General features: G+C 59.2%; 1 protein-coding gene across 3 annotated transcripts; it reads right to left on the bottom strand.

The window, feature by feature from the left end:
• Positions 1-26,337, bottom strand: MAU2 (MAU2 sister chromatid cohesion factor). 3 transcript variants are annotated; one of them, XM_012741444.3, is made up of 19 exons: positions 26,004-26,337; positions 17,594-17,611; positions 17,133-17,198; positions 16,004-16,099; positions 14,373-14,467; positions 12,318-12,345; positions 11,900-12,055; positions 10,576-10,722; positions 10,403-10,493; positions 9,019-9,122; positions 8,386-8,463; positions 7,947-8,012; positions 6,054-6,140; positions 4,804-4,853; positions 4,383-4,460; positions 4,177-4,288; positions 2,928-3,018; positions 2,114-2,241; positions 1-1,797 (listed from the first exon to the last, which is right to left on the bottom strand). In XM_012741444.3, exons 1-19 carry the CDS (start codon positions 26,277-26,279, stop codon positions 1,723-1,725), a joined length of 1,842 nt encoding a protein of 613 aa, XP_012596898.1. In that variant the 5' UTR covers positions 26,280-26,337; the 3' UTR covers positions 1-1,722. The 3 variants fall into 3 exon arrangements, with proteins under 3 accessions (XP_012596898.1, XP_012596899.1, XP_012596900.1); XM_012741445.3 differs by having other exon boundaries at positions 6,057-6,140; XM_012741446.3 differs by having other exon boundaries at positions 10,403-10,469.
• Between the last annotated feature and the right edge of the window lie 223 nt (positions 26,338-26,560).

The following is a 26,560-nucleotide window of genomic DNA, read 5'->3' as shown; positions in this document are numbered from 1 at the left end:
TTAAACATTGAGTGTTGAATTTTAATTGTAAACCTGAAAATCTCATCCTTAACTTTACATATACATAGATAACAGGGTGGTCACTAAAAGCACTTCAACATCAGGACAGATGTTAAGTTCTGAGGTTCTTTTTTCAATTGCTCTACATACAAAATGCCCTAGAAGCAAAGAAAGGCTTAAATAAATAGGCAGGAACGAACATGATGCACAACGTGATCGAGCGAACGCGGGTCCGGAGAGGCGGGACGCTGCGGGGTCCGAGCTGGCAGACACAAGATCCTGGAGGCAGGGAAGGTGCCGACTCGGGGGACCCCGGGGCTCCTTCCAGGTGGGGCCACAGAGGCCGTGGCTGGGGAGGAAGACGGGACAGGGACAGCTGTGGGCCAGGGCTGCACCCTCTTCTGTCGGCCTTGCTGGCCGGGGGAGGGGGTGTTGGCCAAGGGGACGGCCCCTCAGGGCAGACAGGACAGGGCCAGGCTCTCCCTGGTGACCCAGAGACTGTGTGTCCTCTCGGGACAAGCCCCTGCCAGCCTGTCCTTGCCACCACCCTGGCCGTGGGCGGTGGCCCTGCTATGGGGAAGGCACACCCAGGCCTCAGGGGTCCGAGCAGCTGACCCGATCGACCCCAAGGTCCCTCTGGTGAGGGGCGTCCAGGCTCCCAGGAGCAGCCCTCGTGGGGCTGGGGCCACAAGGCCTGAAGCGGCCACCCCTCCCCCACGAAAGGCCCCCAGCGCGGCCGCAGGGGGTGCTCCCGGGCTCCAGAAGCGGGCAGGGTGCTGCCTTGATCCCTGATCCCAGCCACCACCACTCCCGATACCACTGCCACCGCCGGCCCCTCCCCGTCATTCAAGAGCATAAAACCAAGTGCTGCGGTTTGGGCCCAGCAGGGCTCCCCGCGGTCCGGCTGGGGACAAGGTGCCCACGCCCCCCGAGACTGGCAGGGGAGGCCGGGAGGCGCCTTCCCCTCCCCTGAGAGGGAGGCGGGAGGCCAGGAGCCTGAGCCGCAGTCCAGACGCCCTCGCAGAGCTGCGGGAGGAAGGCCCTGCGCTCCGGGTGGGCCCAAGGTGCCCCTCTGTCCGCCTCCTTCCCGCAGCAGCCGCCAACACAGGTCTCAGCTCCCAGCTCTGTGAAACTCCACCGCACACGCCTGTGTCTGCGATCACGCGCAACTCCCCGGGCGGGATGGCGAATCCAGATGATGTCTGGAAGCTGAGTTCGTGCGTGCCCAGGGGCCCTGGTGGCACAGGGCTGATGCTGGAGGGAAAGGCCAGCCAGGAGGAGCGATGGGACCCGTGCTTTGTCCCACGCGGCCGTCACTTCTTCCCTCCGCATCTGGCCAGAAACTGGCCTCTCGCCTTCAGGCTCTGGAGACCGCCGTGAGCAGACGGAACGTTCCGGCCCCTGCCTGGCATCAGGGCCCAGGCGAGGGAGGGGCAGGGGACAAGCCCACCTGGCTCACGGGGTCAGGACCCGCACCCGAGGACAGGCCGTTGGGTCCGCTGCAGAGGCGGCTCTGGAGTCAGCTCCCACGCCCACCTGCAGGCCTCGGCACGGGCGGGAGCGGCCGGCTGCCCCTGCTGGGTGGGCAGGAACTGGCTCCTCGTGCCCCGGATTCGGAAGCTCTAGAGACGGTGGGAAGGAAGCGAGTGCGTCCGGGGAGGCGCAAGTGCTGTCTGGCGGCGGTGGGCGCGGGCCGGGAGCCGGGCGGCCCCTCCAGGCGCCTCACAGGAGACTGGCCAGGCTGGTGTTGGGTCCATTCTGAGCCTGGAACTGCACGGGGGGTGGCCCGTCCGTCCACTGCGGGGAGGAGAGGACGCGCTGGGTGAGATGGCACGGGCCGTTCCCAGGACAGCGAGCCTGGACGCTGCTCCCCTGGGGCCGTCGCCCGGCGGGGCCCCTCTGTCCTCCACGCCCGCCCCAGCCACAGGCGCCAGGAGGCCCCTGCACCGCTGCCCAGTGACGGTGTCTGTCGCCGTCTCCCGCAACAGGGGGAGCTCCCGGGGCAGAGTCAGGCTTTGCCGGGCAAAGACACACAGCCAAGGGGGCCCTTTCCTGCCCCAGGCAGGGGGACCGCTGGGGAGCCCGCCAGCCCCACCCTGCCCCACGCCCATACCGTGATGAGGTTGTGCTCGGGGAGGCTGCAGGCCTCGATGTGGTCTTGGAGCAGCTGCTGCGAGAAGTTCTGGTGCATCTGCGCAGCCTCGTGGGCGTCCATGGCGTTCCCGCAGGCCTTGTTCAGGTCTGGGGGGAGACAGGTGCGTGCCAGCGACTGTCTGCCCAGCCACTGCTCCCCACTGGGTGCAGGCGGAGCCCTAAGGTCGCGCCCGGCTCCACCAGTGCATCTCTGGATGCCTGGCATGTCCTGGCACCGGCCGAGCCCTGTCTTGGGATGGCAAAGCCACGTGCCCGCTGCCTGAGGGGCAGGACAGGGCTGGTCGGCAGCACCGGGAAGGCCCTGTGCCGGGCTCCTCACCAGCCCGCCCAGGGGGCCCCAGCGCTCGGGTGTCTGTCGGGCAGGGGCCCGACACCCTGTCCTGCGGGGTGGGTGAGACTACACCGCCCCTCCTCCCCAGGCCCTGGGCACAGCTCTGGACCCGTTTCCTAGCCGGGGGTGGGGGGCCTGCAGTGTGAACATCACTGGGTCCCGCTGAGCACCCAGAGCCCCCTGACTGGGCCTGTCCTACAGGGCGACCACTATCGGCCTCTAGGGGAGGCAGCCGGGGCAGAGCCAGGGCTTGCTAAGCCTCTGGGCACGTGCAGACGGAACCGGCCCGGCCCGGTGCCTGCCGCACTCCAACAGGAGGACCTGCTACCCGTGCCAGGCTGGGGCCACGGTCCAATGCCAGGCCAAGCAGGGCTTGCCCAGCAGCCCCGACCTCCCGGTGGGCCAGGCCAGGGTCGGGAGGAGGTGCAGCTGCTGCACTTACCCCTCAGCAGGGCCGACGACCACAGCTGCACCGACATGTCTGGGATCTTGCTGGCCAGCTGCATGGCAGGCACCACCATGTTGTTACTCTCCTGTCAACCAAGAGCAGCCGCGACAGGATTAAGGGGACAGTGGCAGGGACAGCCTGGGACCCATCTGCCAAACCCAGCCAGGGTCGTGCTATTCTGCTGCTGCCTGGAGAACTCCTACTCCTACCTTGCAGCCCATTTCAAATGGCCCTCTCGGAAGTACTCCTGGCCCACCTTGAGAAAAACAAACTACCCTCACTCTTGGCTCTGCATGTTCCTTCTCAGCGGGGCTTGGCCAACGGGCAACTCCGGATGCCCCTGTCTTTCCAGGTGGAAAAAAAGGCACCAGTGGCAATTAGCTCTCTACCAACAATATGAACCAATTAGAAACGTGAGTTCATCCAGGGGACCCAGGACCTGGGAGGGGCAGCAGCCTGCCCCAGGCCTGTTCCAGCAGGAGCAAAAGGGCCGAATGGGTAAAGAAGGGACAAAGGAAGGTGTGTTTTCCTTTTTCTTTTTTTTTTTTGAGACAGAGTCTCACTCTGTTGCTCAGGCTAGAGTGCCGTGTTATCAGCCTAGCTCACAGAAACCTCAAACTCCTAGGCTCAAGTGATCCTCCTGCCTCAGCCTCCCGAGTAGCTGGGACTACAGGCACGCACCACCACACCCAGCTGATTTTTCTATTTTTTGTAGAGACGGGATCTCATTCTTGCTCAGGCTGGTATCGAACTCTTGACCTCAAATGATCCTCTCGCCTTGGCCTCCCAGACTGCCAGGATTACAGGCATGAGCCATCCTGCCCGGCCACCCTCAGCCTCTTCTGAACACGTCATGTTTCATAACATGGCAAAATGTTTTCTTTAAAGAGACGGTACAGGTCTGTGAGATCAGATGGGACAGCGCAGGCAATGAGTGGGCTGGGGAGACTCGGGGACTGCCAGTTGCAGGAGGGGACCATCGCTGGGGGCCCTCGGTGCCCTGCAGGACACTGTGTGTGACGGGTGGTGGTGGAGCACGCAGGAAGGGGCACCCGCTGTCGTCCCTGCCAGCGAGGGCAGCCCCACTGAGCCCTGGGGCTGCGCCCGACCAATGCGGAAACCACGAGGCCAGCGCCCCCTCCCCCCCGACCGGGCCTGCCGTCTGCCCTGTGCTTGTGCCCACTGTGGGTGCCAAGCGCCCTGCCCCGCCGGCCCCCAGCGAGGAGCCCAGGCCCGCACTCACCCTGTGGTTCCCCAGCACGTAGAAGATGTGGCCCAGCAGAACGAGGGAGCAGGCCGTGAGCCGGTTCAGGTCCTCCGCGTTGGACATCTTCAGCGTTTCTCGCAGAAATCGCCTGCACGGGGGGAACACGGATGCTGCCGGACGGGGAGAGGCACCCCCACCCCCCTCAACTCCCCACCCCCAGCACGGGGCCGCCCGGCACTCACTTGGCCTCATTGTAGCGGCCCTGGAAGAAGGAGAAGAGCCCGCGGACGTAGAAGGCCGCTGCTCGCAAGCAGTGTGAGCTGCGGTGGGGAGCGGAGCGCCATGTCAGGAGGGGTTCCCGGGAAACAGCAGGTTTGCAAAGGGGCAGTGTGTGAGGGGAAGCCTTGGGAAGCCCCGTACAGAGAGTGGGGGCGCACGGGCACTCTGGGGCCCCACGGGGGCTCATGCCACCCACGGAGCATGTCAGGAGGGGTTCCCAGGAAACAGCAGGTTTGCAAAGGGGCAGTGTGCGTGGGGAAGCCTTGGGAAGCCCCGTACAGAGAGTGGGGGCGCACGGGTGCTCTGGGGCCCCACGGGGGCTTGTGCCACCCACGGAGCACAGGGAGCCCGTGATGGTGCACGCGTGGCCCCTGGGCCGCTCACCTGACGGGGAAGCTGTGGTCGGGGTTTATCCTCTCCAGCAGGCTGTACAGCTGGGGGGGAAACGCCAGTTAGGGCCAGGCTGCTCCGTCACGCGGAGGGAAAGGGCGGCCGGCACGTGCGGCTGAGGCGCCCAGGGCTGCCGAGACCCGGCAGCCTGGATCCCACACCCTGGGCTCCCGGCCCCTGAGCAGCGATCGGGAGGGGGTGGGTCTCAGTGTGAGGCTTTCTTCACACCCGAGAGGGGCCTCCAGGGACACTGAGGCCCAGTGACTGACTGGCGAGAGGAGAGCGGTCCCTGGTGCAAAGGGCCTGGGGTGGGGCCCGCACACTCCGCCTACTCTGCCTCGTCCCAGGTGGGGGGTTGGGGGAAGGTCCGAAGGCTGGTCTACACGGGCCCTGGGGGCCAGGGGGTGATGGGTTTTCCCATTCGGGGACCCTGAGGGCTGAGGCTGCACCCAGACACCCCCCCTCCCCCCGGGGGCAGAGACGCAGCAGAGCTGGCCCCTCCACGACACCCTGCGCACTCACCCGGCCCCAGACCACCCTGCCGGCTGTGTCCTGACTGCTCGGGCAGCCGGGGCTGGGCCTTCTGCTCCTGCGACCCAAACCCCCTCCCGGGAGGAATCTGGGGGGTCGGCTACCCGGGAGGAATCTGGGGGGTCGGCTACCTTTTTCGTTAGACAAGAGCCAAAGGGGGCCTGAGCCAGAACAACGGCTGTGTGGGTGGGGGGGAAGGGGCCCAGTTGGGGACACTTTAGAGGGTGACTCCAGGGCGGGGGGCGGTGGCAGGAGGAACCTGCCCCTCTGTGAGAGCCGGCTCAGACGCCGAGGCCAGGGCACGTGGCCTGTGAGGGTGGACCTGAGCACACCCACCAAGGCTGGCGGCACAGGACCGGCCCAAGCCACTGCCCCTCGGGACTGAGCCCCAGGGCCTGGCAAGGTGCTGGAGCAGACAGCTCAGGCTACTGGGCGGCAGATTTTTCCCGTGGGAGTTGATAAAGCGTGGCTCCTGTTGAACAGGGAAAATGTTCCGTGGCTGAAGGAATGTCTTTTCCCCAGACCTGGCCTCTCCCAGCCTCGGCCGCCGACCCACCTCTGGCCTCGCTGCTGTGCTTCCGCACAGGGTGCCGCCCCCGTCGGAGCCCGAACACCCCGGGGCTTGCTGAGATTTGGTGCCCGGACGGCCCCCCGGACCCCGGATAAGAGGGGAATGGAGAGAAAGGATACCAAACATGAAGCATGTCACCTACTACCTCTTGGTGTCTATTTCCTTCCCGTATATACACACTCGCCAGGTTGGTCACGATGAAGGCCCACAGCTCCTGGTGGTTGGTGAGCTGGAAAGGAGACGCCACGTTAGGGGGCTGGGAGCTCCACGGCAGCTACTTCGGAAATAACCTGTTCTCTTCATTTTGGACGCATCCCGCTCACCCCTAAGCCCGAGGGTGACGGGACGGTTGGAAAACAGAGAAAAGGCAAACGGCCACTCCTGATCCCCCTGGGAACGTGCTGTCTCTGGGCCTATTTCCTGCTGTCTCTCTGCACTGAGACCTGGCGGCCCGTCCCCCACACCACTGCGGGCCACCTCTGGGACCCGGGTGCATGCTGGGGAAGAGGCACACGCCAGTCCCACAAGGACTGCTCTTCCCAGGGTGGCGGGGCGGGGAGCTGTCACCCAGGGGCACAGGCGCTGCCCCATAGCTCGTGACACTGTGTCAGAGCTTGGAAACGCCGGCGATGACCAGTGGTGTGGGGACTGTGGCGTCCCTGGCTCTTCTGGGGGGACGAGAACAGTCAGGAGAGGGGCCAGTTGAAGTGGCTCAAGTGCTGCCCAGATCCCGGCTCCCAGCGGGGCTGGGCAAGAGGCTGAGGGAGCCCGGCAGGTGTGGACCCCCCCACGGGACCCTGGCCCGGCCGAGGAGGACCAGAGGGTCTTCTGAACCAAGCAAAGATGCTCTGGGAGCAGCACGGGTGGGGATGTCTGCTGTGGGACACAGGAGGAGCACACTTGGGGCCAGGTGGGTTTGGACTGGCACCTGGCGTCACTGCTTCCCGGCTGGGCCCGGAAGGGAAGCCCCCTCCTGGCCTGGTGGGGAGGACTGCAGGGGTGTGTGGCCTCGGGCACTTTGATGCTGCAGCAGTAGCAGCCCTTCGTGGGAGTGAGATGGGGAGGTGGCCAGACCGTCGCGGCACCGGGAGGGGTCCGGGCGCTGCTGCGGCAGGAGCCAGCCAGGGCCGGGGAACGAGGGGCGGGGGCAGAAGAGCAGGCGCCGAGGCCGCCTTCACGCCCAGGCACGCCTCTGCAAGGCACCTGTGCACCTGAGGCCAGCAGCTGGCAGGCGACACCCACAGACATGTGGAACACCCCTGGGGGCAGAGGGGAGACCCCCATGCCCCATTCAACAGGCAGAGGGTGGGCACTGCACTCCCCGTGACCTCGCTTGAGATGGGGCTAGAGCAGCGCTCGCTCCCTGACATCTCTACTGGGGACCTTCCCGGAACCACCCGGAAGGAAGCCACGGCCTCCGTTTCCTGTGAGGACACTGAGGCTGAGGCAGGGACACACTGTCTGGTCTTAGAGCAAGGCAGGCAAAGCTGGGACCGGGGCCTGGGCTGGGTCACCCTTGGGGGCGTGGCAACAGCAGCCTTCTTCCAGGGCCCGGTGGGGCCCGGGAGCCTGGGGTGTGTGCTCCTCCCTGACGCAGCAGGGCAGGGCTCCTCTGCTCACAGAGCCCCTGGGGGTGATCCAGCTCTGCCACTTGCACGGGCGACTCCAGGGAGCCCCTGAACCTGGGTGACTCCACGTCTTCAGCTGCGACAGGAGCCAACCCAGCCTGGGGGTGGTGGGCGTCGCCACGGCGCCCAGTCGGACGTGGAAGTGCCTGTGCCTCCCGCTCGCACCTGTCCTGGGGGTAACTCCGGAAGCCCCGTCCCTGGCTGGCCAGGCCCGCCCGCCCCACAGCTGGGCAAACAGCACGGCGTCCCTGTTAGGCCGGCGTGGGGCTAGCTGCTGAGGGGCTGCCCTCCTGGACCGTGGCTCCGCGTGGCTGACCTAGCATGGCTGCTGTCCTCGTCGCGGACCGTGCCCACGTCCTTACTCGGAAGTGCGGCCCGCCCCAGGGGTGAGGGGGCCGGCACCTTACCCGCAGGGCCGTGGTGAACTGGGCTTCCGCGTTGTCCATGCAGTTGACGGAGACACAGTACAGGCCCTGAAGGCAGAAGGTGGTGTCACCCGGGGCGGCCGCCGGGGGCCCCCAACGAGGCTCAGATCCGAGCCACATACGTGCAGCCTGCCCGGGGCCCCCACGGGCTGCACCTGACAAACACGGCAGGTGACTCTCCCAAGCCAGCTATGAAAAAGGTGACGTGCGTGATAGCTCCACCTCCCCAGACCTAAGTCAACTTGGGACTCGATGAGATGCTTCTCGGAAGAAAGCTCACTGGGGACACTCAGGATTCTGCCTGGGGGTGGTCATGGGGTTCTTCGCTAGGAACGTTCTGGATCCTGACTGAGGTGGTTGCGTGAGTATCGACTGGGAACGTCCCAGACTCGGCCTGGGGTACTGTCTCCGGGTCACTCACCAGCAGCGTGTGCAGCTGTGCGGCGTGGTTGGAGAAGAGCCGGGGAGACTGCTGGCACAGCTGGCAGACCTGGGAGATCTGCGGGAGAGAGCGTGCCGCTGTCACCCGGCCTGGAGCCCGGGCCCGAGCAGCACCAGAGGGACCCACAGCTGGCAGGGTGCCCATGCCTGCCTGCCTAGACTGGGGCACAGAGTCCAGCTGGACGCGACAGCAAAGCACGGCCCTGACCCCATCACGGGCGGTGACCCTTGTCCGTTTCCCGCCTTCCCAACGTGTGTCTTGGCTGAGAAGTGCCACCGGCCTACTTGAGGCCCCCGTGCCCTCTCGGCAGGGTGGGCACCTGAGGCTGCAAACTCTGGGGCAGGACAGGGTACGAGGGTCACCATCGGAGGACCTCGAATCCTGGACGCCACGTACAACACCCCCTGGGCGTGCCAGCTTTTGGGAAAGGGGCCACTGGTGTTTGCACCAGGTTCTCTACTCAGTCATCCCCACGCAGGGCTGTGACCTGCTGAGTGACAGTGAGACAGCACGACACAGCGTCCTGTGTCGTGTGACTGGTGAATCCCAGCTTCGTCTGAGACCTCCAGGACCTGGCAGTCCCCGCCGTCTGCACGGCCCCACTGGCCCTACCTCCTGCAGCGCCGTGGCCTTGTGCCCCGTGACGAGCCGGCACATGATGATGTGCTCCAGGAGGATCACTTGGAAGGAGGACAGGATGGGGCTGCAGTCGAGCACTGTGGAGGAGAGTCGCGGGTGAGCATGTGGGTGGGAGGCGCTGGCCGGCCCCACCTCGCCCCCACCCCTGCCCGTCTCCTGCCACGGCAGCCTGGCACCCGCCCCGCCATCCTCCTCAGTCCTCACTGCACCCTCAGTGCGGGGGAGCTCCTCTGCGTCCAGGTGAGGAGACAGCGCGGGAGTCGGGGACTGACTGCCGGAATGTTCTAAGAGCAAGGAATCTGCGATTTGTCTTTGATTCTCACCCCACTAAGCACGCAAGGGCATCTGGATATGGCAGGTTCTAGAAACGTGGAAGCTGCCTTGGATCACGAGAGCCTGCGACGGGGCCCCAGGTGGCAGTTGGGGGCCCCAGGCGGGGCCCAGCTCCCGGCAGCCCTGAGCAGCTGTCTGCGTGTCGAAACCACACAGCACGGCTCTTTCCCAGTCTGGCCACGGAGAAAGAGACACGCAGGCCCCTCGGGCTTTGGTCCTCCCCATTTCTAACGACTGTTCCCTCAGCAGCACTCCCAAGGGCAAATTAACGCATGCTGAGCCAGCCAGGGACGCCAGGGGCTCTGGGTTTGTGCCAGTCAAAGGTCCCTGGTCTCACAGGATGGATTAAGTAGGTGAGTGGCTGGAAGGAACCTGTGACCTCCAGAGGACCGGCCGTCAGTCTGAGAGCTGAGTTCCAATCACAGCCTGCCCTGAGCACATCCCTGGCACAATGTGGATCATAGTTGGCAAAAGCAGCCACCGATTGCTCCACCTGAGCACCCGGTTTGCTGCAGGGCCCTGGCCCCTGACCCCATGCCTGGCCCGCTGTGCTCTGACACCCACCAACTGCGGATGAAGAGACCACCCCCAGGCAGGGACAACTCCAGAGCTGTGGTCAGTCAGGGTCATTCTGCCCCAGCACAGGCAGCGCCTGGCTGGGTGCCCACCAGGGGGCGCTGTGGCCACACAGCCACTGGACACTCACTTTTTTATTTTTTTGAGACAGAGTCTCTGTTCCCTGGACTAGAGTGCCTCGCTCACAGTAACCTCAGACTCCTGGGCTCAAGCGATCCTTCTGCCTCAGCCTCCCAAGTAGCTGGGACTACAGGCATGCGCCACCATGCCCGGCTATTTTATATATTTTTAGCTGGCCAATTAATTTCTTTCTATTTTTAGTAGAGACGAGGTCTCGCTCTTGCTCAGGCTGGTTTTGAACTCCTGACCTTGAGCAATCCTCCGGCCTCAGCCTCCCAGAGAGCTAGGATTACAGGTGTGAACCACCGCGCCTGGCCTGGACACTCACTCTTGAGCTTCTCCAGCTGCATGAGGGCCTTGTCCGTGTACTTCTGTGCCTTCTCCAGGTAGCCGGCCTGCATGGAGTGCATCACGGTCACCTGGTGACGAGACGGACGGCAGTGGGTACTGGGGTCCTTTTCCCACCCGCCCACCCCCGCCTCAGGCCCGGCAGGGACGCACCAGGTAGACAAGCACACACATGTGCTCCTTGGGCAGCCAGTGGAAGAGGTCGGCGGGGTTGCTGGGCAGGATCTCGTCGTCGTGCAGTGTGGAGATGGTCTGGATGCACTGCTGCAGCTGCTTCAGGCACGGCTTCACGCTCTTCACCTGCGGCGGGCACCCTCGCCTGAGTGCCTGCTCTCGCCGTGGCTCCCCACCAGCAGCCAGGGCCCTCGGGAGGAGGCCAGGCCCGACTCAGCCACCCCTCTGCCCCTTCCTCCTGGGGCACCTTCCCCTCCTGCCACATCCTCCTCCTGGGAGAGGGACCCACCTCCCACCCCACCCTTGTGATTAACCGGCCTCTCAGGGCACAAGGCAGGGCCAGGCAGATCGTCGAGACACCAAGGCCCAGGAGGGGCCTGTCTCCAGAGCCCGCTGGAGCTGCACTGGGCCTTCCTGCAGCCAGACCCCGAGAGGGCAGGAGCAGAAGAGTAGGCGGGGACACCTCAGGGGTGGGAAGTGGCCCAGGCATCCCGCAGGTGCCATGGCTAACAGACTGGCCCATCTGCACTGGGAAGCCCTGCCCTGAGGCCCTGGGATGTCTCTGCACCCCTGCACCCCGTGGGAATGGGTGGCTGCAGTCCACTCTGCATTCCTACACACTGAGCTGGTGCTTGCCCTAATGGGCAAAGGGTGGGGAAACTGAGGAAGCCCCTTGCCAAGGTGCCCACACAGCGCTTTCTGGGCCCTTGGTGCTACTGGGCTCCACCAGTGACTGGCCCACTGGGACAGGGGTAGGGCTGAGGGGGACAAACAGCCCCACCCTGCAAAGGGTCAAGAGGGTCACAAAAACACAGGGACAAGGTATTTGAACACAGCTGCTCCTCACCCACTAGGGGTTAAGGAGTCCAGTCTCAGGACATGGCTGGGTCCCTACCTACTCAACCTCACAGCTGGGGGGCGCTGTGAAGACACTGCTTGAGCACCTGCTCCGTGCCAGGCACCACCCCCAAACCCGCATGGTTTATTCTCTTGGATTCTCTGAGCATTCAATGGAGGCCTTGGAGGCTTTGGGTGTTTTGTGCACTGTGTGTGAGGCCACATGTCACAACTTCTAGGATGAAGGCAGGGCCACTAGGACGGACCCAGCTCCCAGAGACAAGAGCATCTGGCAAGTGTGTACCAGAGCAGGCCGGGGCGTGTACGTATCGGGGCTGGAATGGCAGCCCTGCCATGTGAGGAGAGGTGATGACAGAGCGGGCCTTGTGCCGGAGGCCCACCGTCCACGTGCCACCCGTGCCTACCCGCCGCCCTCTAGCAGCCCCCCCGGAGAGGCGCCACGCACCTGCCCCGCATCCAGGTAGTGGGTCACCTGCAGCACCAGGAAGAAGACGCGCAGCGACTCCTTCTGGATGGGGTTCCCCTGCCAGTTCTCCACGATCTGGCCGCAGAGGGTGAGCAGCGGGTGGACCTCCTGCAGCTTGCGCTCCATCAGCAGCAACTGTGGAGGGGGAGGCGCCTGAGCTGGGCCGTGGGACTTGTGGGAGCCCCTCCTGGGAGCACGGGGCCACCTGCCCACCTGCCCGCCTGCCCTGGGCGTGCCACTCCTGCCCCGGGGGGCAAAGCCAGCCTGAAATCCCAGCCCCAGCAGCTCGAAACCAGGCTCCTGCCTCGGCACAAATCGAAGCACAACTTGTGGTGGCCCCAGCCCCATCTCCCCAGTACCTGCGGGCACCTGGCCACCCCGCCCAGCCTTGACTTACCATCCCCTTGCTGAGGAGGAACAGTGCCCTGGAAAACAGAGACAGGGAGTCAGGTCTGAGAAGGCCCCGGAGCCTCCCAAGCTAACCGTGGCTGCCCCGGTGCTCAGGGGACCTCATGTGCCATCTCGGGGGAGGCTAAACGGATGACAGGGAACAGTGCCCACTGGGGTTTGTTTGATGTGCAGACTGCTCTGCTCTGTCTTGTTCTATCTGCATTCACTTTTCTTCCACGGTGCAGACACACCAGCGTGGCTCAAGAGCCCAGGAGACATAGCACTCGGGAGGCCGAGTTCCAGGCGGGGTGGAGGACGGCATGCCGCTCCAATCTCGGTCCTGCTGACGCGGTGGACATGGGCTCGGCGTCGGCAGCCACGCTGGGCGGGGGCGGGCGGCGCCCTTGGGCCCGTCTGCCCTTCACTGCCTGGTCCGTGAACTGGGCTGAGCCCCCTCGGGTGCCTCTCGGGGTGAAGGGGGCGAAGTCGGGAAGCCCCGGGCACATCGCAGCCTCACCTCTGGCCACCACCTCCACCCTCGGGAGACATCTACGGTCTCTCTCCAACCTCCCGCGCTCTCTAGAGCAGCACGTGCAGCTGTCCTCGGCGGGAAAGGTAATGCAGCAATATCAAGGAGAGTTCAGAGAACAGTCAAAGCAACAGCGGAGGGAGGTGGGTGGCCCTGCCTGGACCTGCCTTCAGGAGCAGCTGTAACCGTGCAGTGCCGATCTTGGGGAGCCCCCCGTTTTCTCAACACCGAATCCTGTCCTCTGCCATCCTTCACAGGGCACCCGTGTGCTGTGGCCGACACGCTGCCAAGGAGCAGCTGCTCTCCCCATTACAGGTGAGGAGACCAAGGCAGAGACGTCGAGTTTACGAGTTTGAGGGACAGAGCAGGGACACGCGCTGAGCAGCCCGCCCCCAGGCAGGGGAGCTGCGCTCCCTGTCATCCACTAGGGAACACCAGGATCTACCTACCCATCTTCTGCTTCTTCAAATCTAAGGGAGGAGACATGACATCAAGGTTCCCATGTTGTCTCACAAAGAATGCACCTGCTTAGAGGCCCTGAGCCGGGAGACCCGCGGGCGCCGACCCTCGGCCGCTCTGCACAGACCCCATGTCCACTCCACGCTGGCTGCCCAGAGCAGCCTGCCTGGGAAACACGCAGGGCAGTAGGTGGGTGTACAGGCAACAGCTCTGCCCCGCCCCCTGGCAGCACGCTAGCGACAAGGACGCCCTTTGGGGAGCTGTCGGGAGTGGCGTGGTGACCTGTGGGCGCTCACAGGTCTAGAGCTCAGAGGGAGACCGAGAACAGAGTTGGGGGCTGCTGTGTCCTGACAACTCCACGGGACGAGCTCACTCTGACAGACAGGGGCCGGTCCCAGAGCACTCTGGCTCAGGCCAGGAAGGCCCTTTGTGGGAACTTTCTAGAATCCCCCCACACGCAGAAAGAGTGCTGCCTGGAACCTGCCCACTACAGAGGATTCCTGTGTGTGGGGGGAGACAGAGAGGAGGCCTCGCAGAGGGCACCCGGAGCACCCGAGCTCCCTGACCTCTGACCCCACGGTACCAGTCTCCAGACAGCTTAAGCGGCTCTGTGCACGTCGCGAGCCTGCGTCCCGTCTGCTACACTAACGCCGGCCTGCTCGGCTCCTGCTAGGCACTGACAAGCTCCTTGCTCCCCTGAGCGGGTGGACACTGGCGTGGCCTACGGTCAGCGCCGTGCATGCCCCACACCGACGAGGACACGCCTGTGCGGTGACGCCCAACAGCCGAGCAAACGAGACCAGCGCCTTTCATTGCAAGGACGCTAGAAACGAGCAGTGCCCATGGCGTGGAGCAGCCCGGCCGCCCCTTGCCCTCAAGAACTCGACTGGCAAACGTTTTACTCCATGAACGACGGTGCAAGGAGCGTCCCGGTGCGGCTTTAGTCTCCATGCCTCTCGGTACGCGGGAGGGTCGACATCCTTCCACGCTGCAACGCCGATTCTGTTTGCTGTCCCGGAGTAAGAGGGCTGAGCCCTTCCTACGCAAGGGTGGGGGAGGGGAGCCGATGCCTACCGTGTGTACTCGGATCCCACCACCCGGGCGTACTCGGCCCCCACGCCCAGGAGGTCGCAGGCTGACACCAGGTCCTTCTCAAGCGTATGCAGTTGCTAAAAAGGAGAGAGCAATGACCTTCGCTGCCAAGCCCCTCAGTTTTACAGAGCCTGGCCTGGCTGCAAGTTCAACCAAACCTCCCCACAAACCCACAAAATTGCCTTAGTGTCAGTTTTGAGCTAAATTAACCAAATTATCTCATCAAGGTTAATTGCTTTGGATATGGAGCTCCAGACGGCCTACAGAATATACGTCGTCTAAACTTAATGGTACCTACAGCACACGTTGTCTAAACTTAATGGTGCCTAGAACCAGCAGTTAATGTTTGCTGGACACAGACTCCGCCCCTGCCTCCCTCCTCCCGGCTATGCGCGTGCCCAGGGCTGTCTGAGCGCATCCTAGGTGACCTGTGGGGTTGAGTCACTGGGGGCATCTCCAGGGCCCACAAGGAGAGACTCCCTCAGGGGTAAGTGTCTAGGGGAGTTTCAAATCCAAAAGCCCTAAGAGGCTGAAAGGGGACAAGCACCTCGCTTGACCCTGGAAGGCACACCTGTGGCACAAGCACACGACCCACCAACTCTGTGACCTAGGACAGGTAACTCACTCACTGCCTGGCCTGCTCCCTCCTCTGCCCGTGGGCACAGGTGTGTATGGGACGATTACAGGAGCCAGCATGTCCAAGTGGGGCCAAAGCGGGCCTCAGGGGAGAAGGGCCTTGGGAGCCCCCACTGCTGGATGAGCTTTGCCCATTAGGGCACTTTCCCAGCCAGACCCTCCTGGGGTGAGGGGCTCCCTGGAGGACACTCCCAGTCCAGGGTCCACATGCTGCCTGCCTAGGTGGGGGACAGGGCTGTGTCATGGGGATGGCCTGGAGGGCAGGCTGAGTGAGGGACTAGAGAGGCTGGGGGCCAGCCAGAGAAGGGACAGCTGTGGGTGCCCAGTCACGGGGAGGTACAGCAGAGCCCAGGACAGAAGAGGTGCCCACACGATGGTGCCCGTGGCCCCGTCACTGCAACCAGGAAGGCCTGGCCTAGAAAGGCACCCCCTCCCCCAACTGAGCATCTTGGAGGGCAGGCACCGGGGCACCACCGACGTCTGGGGAGCTAAAGGGAACCGGAAGGGGAACCCTGTGGATGCCAGCATGAGGCTATGCCCCAGTAGCCCCTGAAATGGGGGCTCTGGGAAACGAGGCTCGACTTGGGCATCTGTCGCCCAGAGGCAGCCCCTTGGAATCTCAGTGTAGCTCTTACAAAAACGCAGCCAGCCTCTGGCAGGAAGCTCCCCAGCTTTCAATAAGCGCGGGCCGGGAGGAGCAGCCAGGAGGAGGCTGAGCACCATGCCCTGTGCCGGTCCCCGGGGAGACAGGCACTCCCGCTGATCACCCCTGGGTGCTGCCGAGAGCCGGGCCTGAGCAGGGCGTGCTGCTGGGGACAGACGCTGGAGGCGGCTTGTGAGCCGGTTAAAGGAACATCCCCACATCCCCTGAGTGTCTGTGGGGGGCGGGGGCTGTGTGTCTCAGGTTCTGCTGTTACTTGTACTGGGGGGGGGTGTGTGCCCCGGCCCCGCGGGCCTGTCTGGGCCATGGCACTCACCGCGAGCTGGAAGAGCAGGCGGCAGTGCCAGTACGGCGTCTGCTGAGAGATCTGGATCGCCTTCCGCAGCAGCGGCTTTGCTGCATCCACGGAATTCTGAAAGGAAACAGTCACGTTTGAGGAGAAGGAGAAGTAGAAAAAAAAAAAAAACAACAAGCCGGGTTCCTTAGCGGCAGCTGTGGTGCCAGAAGGCGGTTCCTGTTCATGCTCACCAAAGGATTTTTTTGGATTGCCAATTAAGTTTATTAAAAGCAAGAAAGATATTTTATTGGGCTCGCTAGCTGGGAAGTTTTTGCGCCACTCTTAAAATAGCTTCCCGTTCCACTAAACTGACAGTCGCTTCAGTTCAAAATCCTTAGCAGTCATATTGGAAGCGGGTCTCCAAATCTGTGTTCTCAGACCAGAGAGAGGTAGCAGGGGTGTGAGACACACCTCCCTGCCGCCTGGCCACCTTAGGGTGTCACGGTTCCAAGTGGAGGAAGGTGAATTTTCAGCTACAACTGAAATAAGAAACCGGATTAAGGCGGCAAACTGTGTGGACTTGTTAGGCTAGGAGCGAGGCTGCCTTTCCCACTGGTCTTCAGCAGAAAAAGAATCTGCCAGTCCTTGTTAGCATGTGACTGCCCCAGTGCCGGGGTGTGAGAGGTAGGAAAGCAATTTGAAAAGTTAAAAGCCAGAGGGGGCCGGGCGCTGTGGCTCACGCCTGTAATCCTAGCTCTTGGGAGGCCGAGGCGGGCGGATTGCTCAAGGTCAGGAGTTCAAAACCAGCCTGAGCAAGAGCGAGACCCCGTCTCTACTATAAATAGAAAGAAATTAATTGGCCAACTGATATATATATAAAAAAATTAGCCGGGCATGGTGGCGCATGCCTGTAGTCCCAGCTACCTGGGAGGCTGAGGCAGTAGGATCACTCGAGCCCAGGAGTTTGAGGTTGCTGTGAGCTAGGCTGACGCCACGGCACTCACTCTAGCCTGGACAACAAAGCGAGACTCTGTCTCAAAAAAAAAAAAAAAAAAAAAAAAAAAAAAAGCCAGAGGGGATTTTAGCTCTCCGGAGCTGCCGTCTGCCATCGTGTCTTGGCGACAGGGAGAGACACACTTTGCTTTCAGAAACCTAAATGTGTTCTTACCTCTTGACAATATAATTCAGATAACAGACTTGCTGCTTCAAATTTAACATCTTCAAACTGCGGGATCTAGTGACATCCAGTTAAGGAAGTACCGAGAATGCAAGAAAAGGTCAGTTTAAAAGGCTACAGTTTGGGGCTCGAGAGCTGCAGATGTCTGCCAGGCAGCCTGTCCCTGCCTGCCTCGAAATTCCAAGTTCTCACATCCGCCAGCGAACCTGAGCTTGTCGCAGGGCGGGGCTCGGAGCTGGATGCCGGGGTGTGAAGGGAGGACCACAGGAGCACAGCATCCAGGCGAAGCTGCTGGCCTCAGAGGCGGCTGAGTGAGGATTTTCTAGGCGGCCTGTGGGGCAAATCCTACACTCTCTGGTTACTACAACCTGAGATGGGATTCAAGCTTCTAAGACCTTGTTATTCAAACAGAGAATTCCTTAAAGGGAACAGCACGAACAAGAAAAGGATACTTGCTGTGATATTAACCACTGAAAGAGAAAGAAAAAAGAATTAATTCTGAAGCAGACACTCGGCATCTGGTTATGGCTCGCTCTGGGGTTTGCACAGGTTGTCCTGTTACCAAAGGCTGCCCAGTGTGCGGTAAGTGGGAAGGTGGCCTGCTCGGCCTGAGAGGCTGGGCTCGCTTTCCCTCCAACCCAGCAAGGGGAACAGAAGCCACAGAGTGCCTGGCAGGGGCTTGGGGGAAGAAGGGACACCGCCTTCTGACAGAGAGGAAAGGCTGGTGCTCTGAAGTCAGACCCTACCCGCCGGTGGCCAGGACCGATTCAGGGGGAAGGAACGCAAAGGCGACCTGGTCCCACCAAGGCCCCCATGTGCCACAGTGAAGTAGGGCCGCCTCTCAGGCAAAGCATTACACAAGGAATCAGGTACAACCGGAGAGTGGGTCTTACGGTGTCAGTCCTTCATGAAGAGGTGACAAGTAACAGCAACGTGGAAATGAGCAAAGTGAGGCTCACAAAGGAGGGGTAAGTGCTGGGATGATGCTGAAGACACGAGCCAAGAATGCAGTTCAGATCGTAACAGGATCCCACTCAGGGACCACCGTGCCCAGGTTCCACGTTCCAGAAGGCTCCTGGGCTAGCCCACCACGCCGGCCACGGTCAGACCACCCAGCACACACACCCCATGCCGCTCCTGCCAGGTACCACAGACATTTGTGGGCCAACTGATGCCTGCCAAGAGCCTTGGCGGTTGCCGGACGGTGGATCTGGAGCTGAAGAGAAGACGTAGCTCCCCATGCTTTGTGGGAAAACAGTATGGGATGGGGACACCTGGGGCCGGGCCTTGAAAGGAAATGAGGGGGGATTCCCAAGGCAAAGGGGGAGTAGGAGGTGTTCCAGGCAAAGAGCCCATGAAAAAGGCACAGAGGTCCAGGGAGGAGAGGCTGGAAGGCCCGACAGGTCTGTGTTATTCACATGGCAACAGTGGCCACAGTCCCCGTCCCCAGCTGTGGGTCAGAATGTCCCTGATGTCACCCCTGGAGCCTGATCCAGTCAGGGGCAGAAAAGGACAGCACCCGACAAAATCTGAATTTTAACACCTTCCTGGGTGCACCAAAAAGAACGAGTGAAGAGAGGGAGGAGGAGCCAGGGAGGCCGGGAGGTCAGCAGGTGGGGGTGAGGGCCAGGGCTGGAGACGCCTCTGGCGTGAGGGTGACCAGCGGCTGGGGAGACATGGAGCTGTTTCTGAAACCAAATGTCCATGAGACACAAGTGGGCCACGAGGGATGGCTTTGGGAGTGTGAGCGAGAGCAGGAGCCACAGGCTCTTGTCACATGCGTGCACACAAGCACGTGCACAGAGGCCGAGCGGTCCAGGCAAGAGGTGCTTTGCAGCCAGCCCACGTGTCTGCCTCCGCTGGTCCCCTCCTAAGGCCTCCCTCGTGGCAGGGACAGGAGGGGCTGAAGGTCTTCAGTGGGGCAGGGCAAGGGCCTGCCACCAGCAGTGTGGCCCCAGTGGTGAGGCTCCTCAGCTGGAGGCCATGTTTGGGGGGACAGCAGGAACACGTGTGATGCTGACGGAGGGGAAGTCAGGGTGCTTTCCACAGAAGCAGCTGCTCCCCACAGACCAGCAAGAGAATAGGCACAGAGCACCAAGAGAAGCTCCAGAAGGCCACCGACTGGGAGGGATGCCTGGTCACAGAGGAAAAAGGGGACACCTGGAAGAGGCAGAGGAGATGAGCTAGAGCTGGGCTGGGGTCCCCCCCAACCCTGAGATCCATCTCCAGTGCCTCGTGGTTTTGTGATTGGTCACCATGGGGCAGGCAAGGCCCCCACGCGGAAGGGGAGCCCTTCAGAGAGTCCAGGGTGGATAAATGGCATGCTGCCATGTACGACAGGCAGACACCCAGCCTGGGGACCAAGATGTAAACCTGGCACCCACAGCTGAGCTTCTGGGTCAGGCCCGGACGTGCCTCAGACCTGTGATAAAGCCGGCCCCATTTCTGTGTCACTGCACCCAGCAGAGGCAAGCAAGGAGCTAGGACAAGAGGTGAATCCCCCCAACCCTATGTGGGCAGACAGGCCTTCCTTCAAGTCTGTGGCCCAGGGACACTCCCTGCCCCCCCACTCAAGGCCCGCTCCCAGTTTGGAGCTGAGGACAGTGCACACAGGCATGTCTGTGGCAGGTGGACTTCGAGGGATGCAGCCGGTCGCTTGCTGCCTGGGGAGGGCCCCACCACGCCACTCCTGCAAAGCTTCAGCCTGTGCCGCAGAGCTCAGGCCTGCAAGGGCCCGCCAATGTTTCCTCCCCAAAACAGCTTTTCGTCCCTTCCCCCTTTGGGACTTTTGGGTGGCTGTTCAGTGGACAGCTGGGCTGGACCCAATTTCCTCTGACCCACTGACACCTATGCTTTATGAGCCAGATGTGTCTGCTGACAATCAGCTTCCCTCTCTGCCAGCTCCTCTGTGTTCTGACAGGAGAGCCAGATAAAGAATCCAGTCCACAGACTCACGGCCACCGTCTCCTGGTTTTTTGTGGTTTTTTTTGAGACAGTCTCACTCTGTTGCCCTGGCCAGAGTGCCGTGGCATCAGCCTACCTCACAACAACCTCAAACTCCTTGGCTCAAGCGATCCTCCCGCCTCAGCCTCCTGAGTAGCTAGGACTACAGGCGTGCGCCACCATGCCCAGCTAATTTTTTTTCTATATATTTTTAGTTGGCCAATAATTTCTTTCTATTTTTAGTAGAGACGGGGTCTCACTCTTGCTCAGGCTGGTTTTGAACTCCTGACCTTGAGTGATCCTCCCGCCTCGGCCTCTCCAAGTGCCAGGATTACAGGTGTGAGCCACTGGGCCTGGCCAGCATCACTGAGACCTTGACAATATGCACGACGACACTTGTTCCTAAGGATGGGCTGGGCTGAGTATCACGGTGAACTAGTCACTTCCCCAGAACTGCCAGTCTGACACCAATCAAATAACTTAATTTTTGTACCTTTGTAAAACTTTTAACATAAATTTGCAAATCAGAAATATACAGAAACCAGAAATTATATCCATCTCACAAATAAAGTATGCAGGATATCCTATCCAAGGATGCTAGGTCATTGCTATGATTTTTACTATGTAATATTATAAGATATCTTTCTTTCTTTCTTTTTTTTTTTGAGACAAAGTCTCACTTTGTTGCCCAGGCTAGAGTGAGTGCTGTGGCATCAGCCTAACTCACAGCAACCTCGAACTCCTGGGCTCAAGCAATCCTCCTGCCTCAGCCTCCCGAGTAGCTGGGACAACAGGCATGAGCCACCATGTCCGGCTAATTTTTTCTATATATTTTTAGTTGGTCAATTAATTTCTTTCTATTTTTAGTAGAGACGGGGTCTCGCTCTTGCTCAGGCTGGTTTCAAACTCCTGACCTCAAGTGATCTACCCGCCTCGGCCTCTCAGAGTGCTAGGATTACAGGAAAAAGGTATCTTTTATGTCTCCTTCCTCATGATGGGAAAGAGGCCAAAGTGAGAGCCCCCCTCACCCCTGAGTGGCCTGCAGGGAGCAGGGCAGGAATGTGAATGTCCTTGGCAGAAGCCCCCGTGTTGCCTTGGGGCTCTCCAGGTAAGCCAGTTCGTGGGGGGTGGGGGGCTGTTGCTGCATGGCCAACAGGTGCCACGTGGGGTGGGAGGGCCCAGGTCAGCACAGCTCTGGTGCCTAGAGGATACAGTCCAAGGCTGACTGTTTCAAGGCTTCTTATTTCTTGAAACCAAAGTAACTTTGCTTTTTTTTTTTAAATCAGGGTTTTCAAGCTGCTACAATATGCAGAAATAGTTACTGACTACAACTCCCCTGGGATAGAAGATGGAAGCAAAGCACTTAGGAGTCTCCCTTGCCTCTTCCTGCTTTGTGAACGCGGCTACGTACATGCTCCTGTGGTACCCGGTGTGGTTATCAACAAGTTGTAAGTGGGCCTTACCCTGTGGGTCTGCTGAGGATCCAGTGAGACCTTGCCCCGAGAAGAACCAACGCAGGGCCTGGCATACAGAAGGCGCCAATGACATCACCGTAATTCGCAAGTGGGAATGTGAAGAATTGGGGTGGAAGTGGAGGAGACCAGTTGGTAGAACCATGAGGTGACAGTTCCTAAACAGATCTCACATCCTGAAGTCAGACGTGACTCAGAGACAGAGAGCAAAGGAAATGGAATCGAGAACAGGAGGGAGCAAAGATCGCTCCTCCATGAAAGCGAAAAGACCAGCTCTGCACAGTCCCTGCTCCCTGCTGATGGAATTTATCAGGCTGCAGCCATGATCCTCAAAGACGAGAGAACTGCTGCAGCTGTGCTGATGAGAAGCGGCTCAAAACTAAGCCCTGCTAGGCCTTGAGAAGACAAAGGGAGGCGTTTCATCACTTGCTGGGAAAGTAAACCTTAGACACTCAGGCTAAACCTGGATGCAGAATTAAAAAGCTTCTGACTGGCACAGTTTGGAACTGCTTTCTAAGTCAGATGAGCAAAACCACCATCAGAAAGCAGCTACATTCTAGATACACACAGATATGCACACGCGGCATTGACAGGGATACACAGTGAGTAAAGAGCCCTGTTCAAACAACAACTGCCTGGATTATAGAAAATAACAAATGATTCCTTCTAGAGAAGTGGCATTCAAATCAGGAAAATCTAAAAATGATGATGCACTTTCAAGGCCAGGGGATAAAAAGTACTATGTGATCAAAAGTAAAGAGGCTAAGAAGGAAAAGGATATACAGGCATATTCTCTTGATGCCGCAGCAGATGTGCAAATGACTGAACTGGATCCATCTGCTTGAAAGACAGGTATGGAAACAAAGCAAAAGCCACAGGGTCTACAAGATGAGAAGACTGAAGAAAATCACACAGGGATAAGTGTGCAGCAGGAAGACAGGAAAGCAAAATAAAAAGGAACAGAATCCGACAGGATCTGCAGAAATGGCTTTGCAAATTCTCTAGCCAAGAAATTTCTGAGTGGCCGGGCCTGTAATCCTAGCACTCTGGGAGGCCAAGGCGGGAGAATTGCTCAAGGCCAGTAGTTTGAAACCAGCCTGAACAAGAGTGAGACCCCGTCCCTACTAAAAACAGAAAGAAATTAATTGGCCAACTAAAAATATATAGAAAAAATTAGCCAGGCATGGTGGCACATGCCTGTAGTTCCAGCTACTTGGGAGGCTGAGGCAGAAGGATCGCTTGACCCCAGGAGTTTGAGGTTGCCATGAGCTAGGTTGATGCCACGGCACTCTGGCCCAGGCAACGGAGTGAGACTCTGTCTCAAAAAAAGGAAAAAAAAAAAAAAGGAAATTTCTGAGTAAAGTGATACTCCTTATAATCACAAACTATTTACTCAAGGAGTCCCAGAGAGTCAATAATTCTGACAACACATCCCATCACTGCTAAAACCATAATCAAAAAAGCAAGGCTTTCAGGTTAAGTGTCTTGTCAGGCATCCTAACAGCTTCAGAATCTGCTGAGCAGAGCAGGGAATGAGGCAGCAGCAGGTGCTCCGAAGGCCTGCAGAAGCAGGAATCACTGAGGACCAGTGGCCATGACATCAAAAAAGCTGCTGAGGTCTTGAACTTGTATCTATTACAAGGAAAAAAAAAGAGAGAGAAAGAAAGAGAAAAAGAAAGACAAGGAGACACATTCTCCCTGACTCTGATGGGTACATTCAAAGCTGGCACACTTGATGGAAGAGACAGGTAAGTGTATTCCTTCTAGATGGTTTACAAATGCAGTTGAGGAGAAAGTTCAAAACTGTCGGAAGCAGATAGATAAGAAAATAATCTAACCTTATACAAAAATGTGATTGTCAAGGAGTTCAAGGTCTCTTAGATAGAAGGCGAAAGACGAAAATAATAGGGAAGCTAGATAGTGTACTCAGCTCAGTGGCTAAAGGTTTGACCTTGGAGGCCAAGGCAGGCGGATCCTTTGAGCTCAGGAGGCTGAGACCAGCCTGAGCAAGAGCAAGACGCCTCTACTAAAAAAAAAAAGAAAGAAAGAAATTAGCTGGACAACAAAAAACACTAAGAAAAACATTAGCGGGGCATGGTGGTGCATGCCTGTAGTCTCAGCTACTCAGGAGGCTGACACAAAAGGATCGCTTGACCGCAGGAGTTGGAGGTTGCTGTGAGCTAGGCTGATGCCATGGCATTCTAGCTCCGGCAACAGAGTGAGACTCTGTCTCAAAAAAAAAAAAAAAAAAAAAAACCAAACAGCAGAGAGAATGATCAAGGAGACAATAGTCACAAAATACTTAAGAGATATTTTCTTACCTTAAAAAATTTATTTTGTTATTCTGGGTTAGCTTCCTGAAAAGAAACTGGAACCTCTTTGGCCATTTGCTTTTCAGAACTAGAAAGAAGCAAACCAATTCTAGGAGTAAAAACATATCATGATTCTTTAATGAATGGCTTTGGAAAAGGAAAGAATAAAAGTTGACAGTTGTCTGATTGGGAAAAATGTATGATTAATAAACAGTGAAGACTATTAAAGATAGCATGCTTGTGTTGTAACACAAAAGGAAATCATAGGGTGGGCATGGTGGCTCATGCCTGTAATCCCAGCACTTTAGGGAGGCCAAGATAGGAGGATAGCTTGATGTCAGGAGTTTGAGACCAGCCTGGGCAACACAGCAAGACTCCATCTCTACCAAAAAAAAAAAAAAAAATTAGCTGAGTGTGGTGGTGTGTGCCTGTAGTCACAGCTACTCAGGAGGTTGAGACAGGAAGATTGCCCTGTGCAACAGAGTGAAACCCTGTCTCAAAAAAACAAACAAACAAAAAACCCAGAAATGACAAATGATTACAGAAGGACAAATGGCATGGAAAACAATGTTACTTTAACTGAAATCCAGACACATTCCCAGCTGGGGATGCAACCAACAGAAAGAAAGGAATTTTCAGGCATAAAACGGAAGGGACCATGTGGAAGGGGAAGACCCTACAAGATTCAAAGTTCCATTAAATAGAGTAAAGGTACTTCACAAGGATAAGGATTTAAATGATGGGCCCAAAAGCCAAGTGGTTAAGAGAGCAACTTAAGACATGACTGCTTCCCCTACATGGAGGCCGAGTGGGCGGAACAAGAAAATACACACAGTGACTATTTTTTTTTTTTTTTTTTTTTGAGACAGAGTCTCATTTTGCTGCCCAGGCTAGAGTGAGTGCCGTGGCATCAGCCTAGCTCACAGCAACCTCAAATTCCCAGGCTCAAGCAATCCTCCTGCCTCAGCCTCCGGAGTAGCTGGGACTACAGGCACGTGCCACCAGGCCCGGCTAATTTTTTCTATATTTTTTTAGTTGGCCAATTAATTTCTTTCTATTTTTAGTGGAGACGGGGTCTCGCTCTTGCTCAGGCTGGTTTTGAACTCCTGACCTTGAGCGATCTGCCCACCTCAGCCTCCCTTACAGGCGTGAGCCACCGCGCCCGGCCAAGAACTCTCTCCTTTAAGCAGAACAGAACTGGGTAAATAGCAAAAGAGAAGCAGGGGTCCCACAGGAGCAGAGTTGCTGTGAAAAGAAAGTTTAACGGGCAGAATGACAGTCACTCTCCCACATTCTTTGCTGCACCAAGATGTCACAAGTCGGACTGAGGGGGAGGGAGGGGCTCACTCTGAAGAGGACGGACTAGAGGAAGGTGGAAGGAAGACAAGCCACAAGTGGACAGAGGGAAAGCAGGAGCTGTGAGATCACGATCTCTTACTCAGCAATTCATCCTAGAATCCAGAACCCTGTTTTGCCTCTTCACAGAAACTCAAATGACCAATTCCAGGCTCTGGGCTTCCTCACACGACCTGAAATGTCTCATTCCAGGCTTTGGGTCTTGGCTTCCCACCTATGACACTGGGCATTATAGATGGCACGAAACCTTCCAGACTGCCCGAGTACCAGACTTACGGCCCCGAGGAGGGGAATGCCCTCCTAGGTTTCCCCGAGAGACCAGGCTGCAGACTCCCGGGGGAGCCTCGACTTTCACCTCAACTCTCGGCTATCCCAAGTCACTTCAGGTGTGGGCATTCAAGCCAATTCTCCTCAGCAACCGATCTGGGGGTGTCCCCACAGCCACCCACGGGTGGGATACTCCCCAAATCCTGACGATGTGGGGCCGCTGTTGCTCCTGAGAAGAGACAACTCTCAGAGTCCTGTGTGAGTTGAGGGGGGGGCTCCTGGAGCCCTGTCTATCACCAGAAACGGGAAATAAGGTGGGGGGCGAGGCCCTCCGGCACCCTGAGAAGCTGGTGGCTTCGGGGTCCAGCGGAGGCGGACGAGGGTCCCATTGCTCTTACGGAAATCGCACCCCAGGTCCCCGAGACGCGACACCGCCCGCCGGGTCGCCGCCAGTCAGCCCGGGCCTTGCAAGGAGCCCACGCCTCCTCCCTCGCGGCCCGGCCCGCGCTCACCGCCTTCTCCAGGTGGCTGCGCGCCTGCTCGCTGTTCTTGGTGTGGTGGTAGAGCACGGAGCCCAGCTGCAGGTGCGTGCGGGCCTCGATGCGCTGAGGCGGCTTGAAGGGGAACACGGCCTGCAGGCAGTGCACACACAGGCGGATCTTGGGTGGGCTGGAGGTGCGGAAGTGCTCGGCGAAGCCCAGAAGAGCCAGGTACCACGACTCGGCCGCCTCCGCCTGCGCTGCCTGGGCCGCAGCCGCCTGGGCCGCTGCAGCCGCCTGAGCCGCCATTATGGCCTCCACAACAACAAGCAGCCACCACAGGGAGGCGGAAGCAAGCGCGCGGGGCGGGGCTGGGCGCTTTCACCCTCCCCCGGCTCTCGCGAGAGCTACTGCACAAAGCATCCTGGACCATGTAGTTAGTATTTGCGGTGGCCACCGCTCTGGGAAGGTGTGAAGGAGGGCGACGGCCTTGGGTCATCGGATCTGAGACTTAAACATCGCCAAATAGACGGAGGGTTGCGTTCCTGGAGGGACGACACTAGGCGTCCACAGAGTTGCGGGCGTGGCTG

This window comes from Microcebus murinus, chromosome 4 (assembly GCF_040939455.1).
Source record: "Microcebus murinus isolate Inina chromosome 4, M.murinus_Inina_mat1.0, whole genome shotgun sequence".
Lineage (NCBI taxonomy): Eukaryota > Metazoa > Chordata > Mammalia > Primates > Cheirogaleidae > Microcebus > Microcebus murinus.
The sequence above is the reverse complement of the archived record's forward strand: the minus strand, read 5'-3'. Positions and strand labels throughout refer to the sequence as shown.

Bases quoted from the DNA above. Each gene is read 5' to 3' on its own strand.
- MAU2 (XM_012741444.3), bottom strand. From the start codon at position 26,279: ATGGCGGCTCAGGCGGCTGCAGCGGCCCAGGCGGCTGCGGCCCAGGCA. The intron at 12,056-12,317 runs GTAAGTCAAGGC...CCCCCTCCACAG, and splicing joins TCCTCCTCAGCAAGGGGATG to TTGCTGCTGATGGAGCGCAA. The intron at 3,019-4,176 runs GTGAGTGCGGGC...CTTGGTTGACAG, and splicing joins ACGTGCTGGGGAACCACAGG to GAGAGTAACAACATGGTGGT.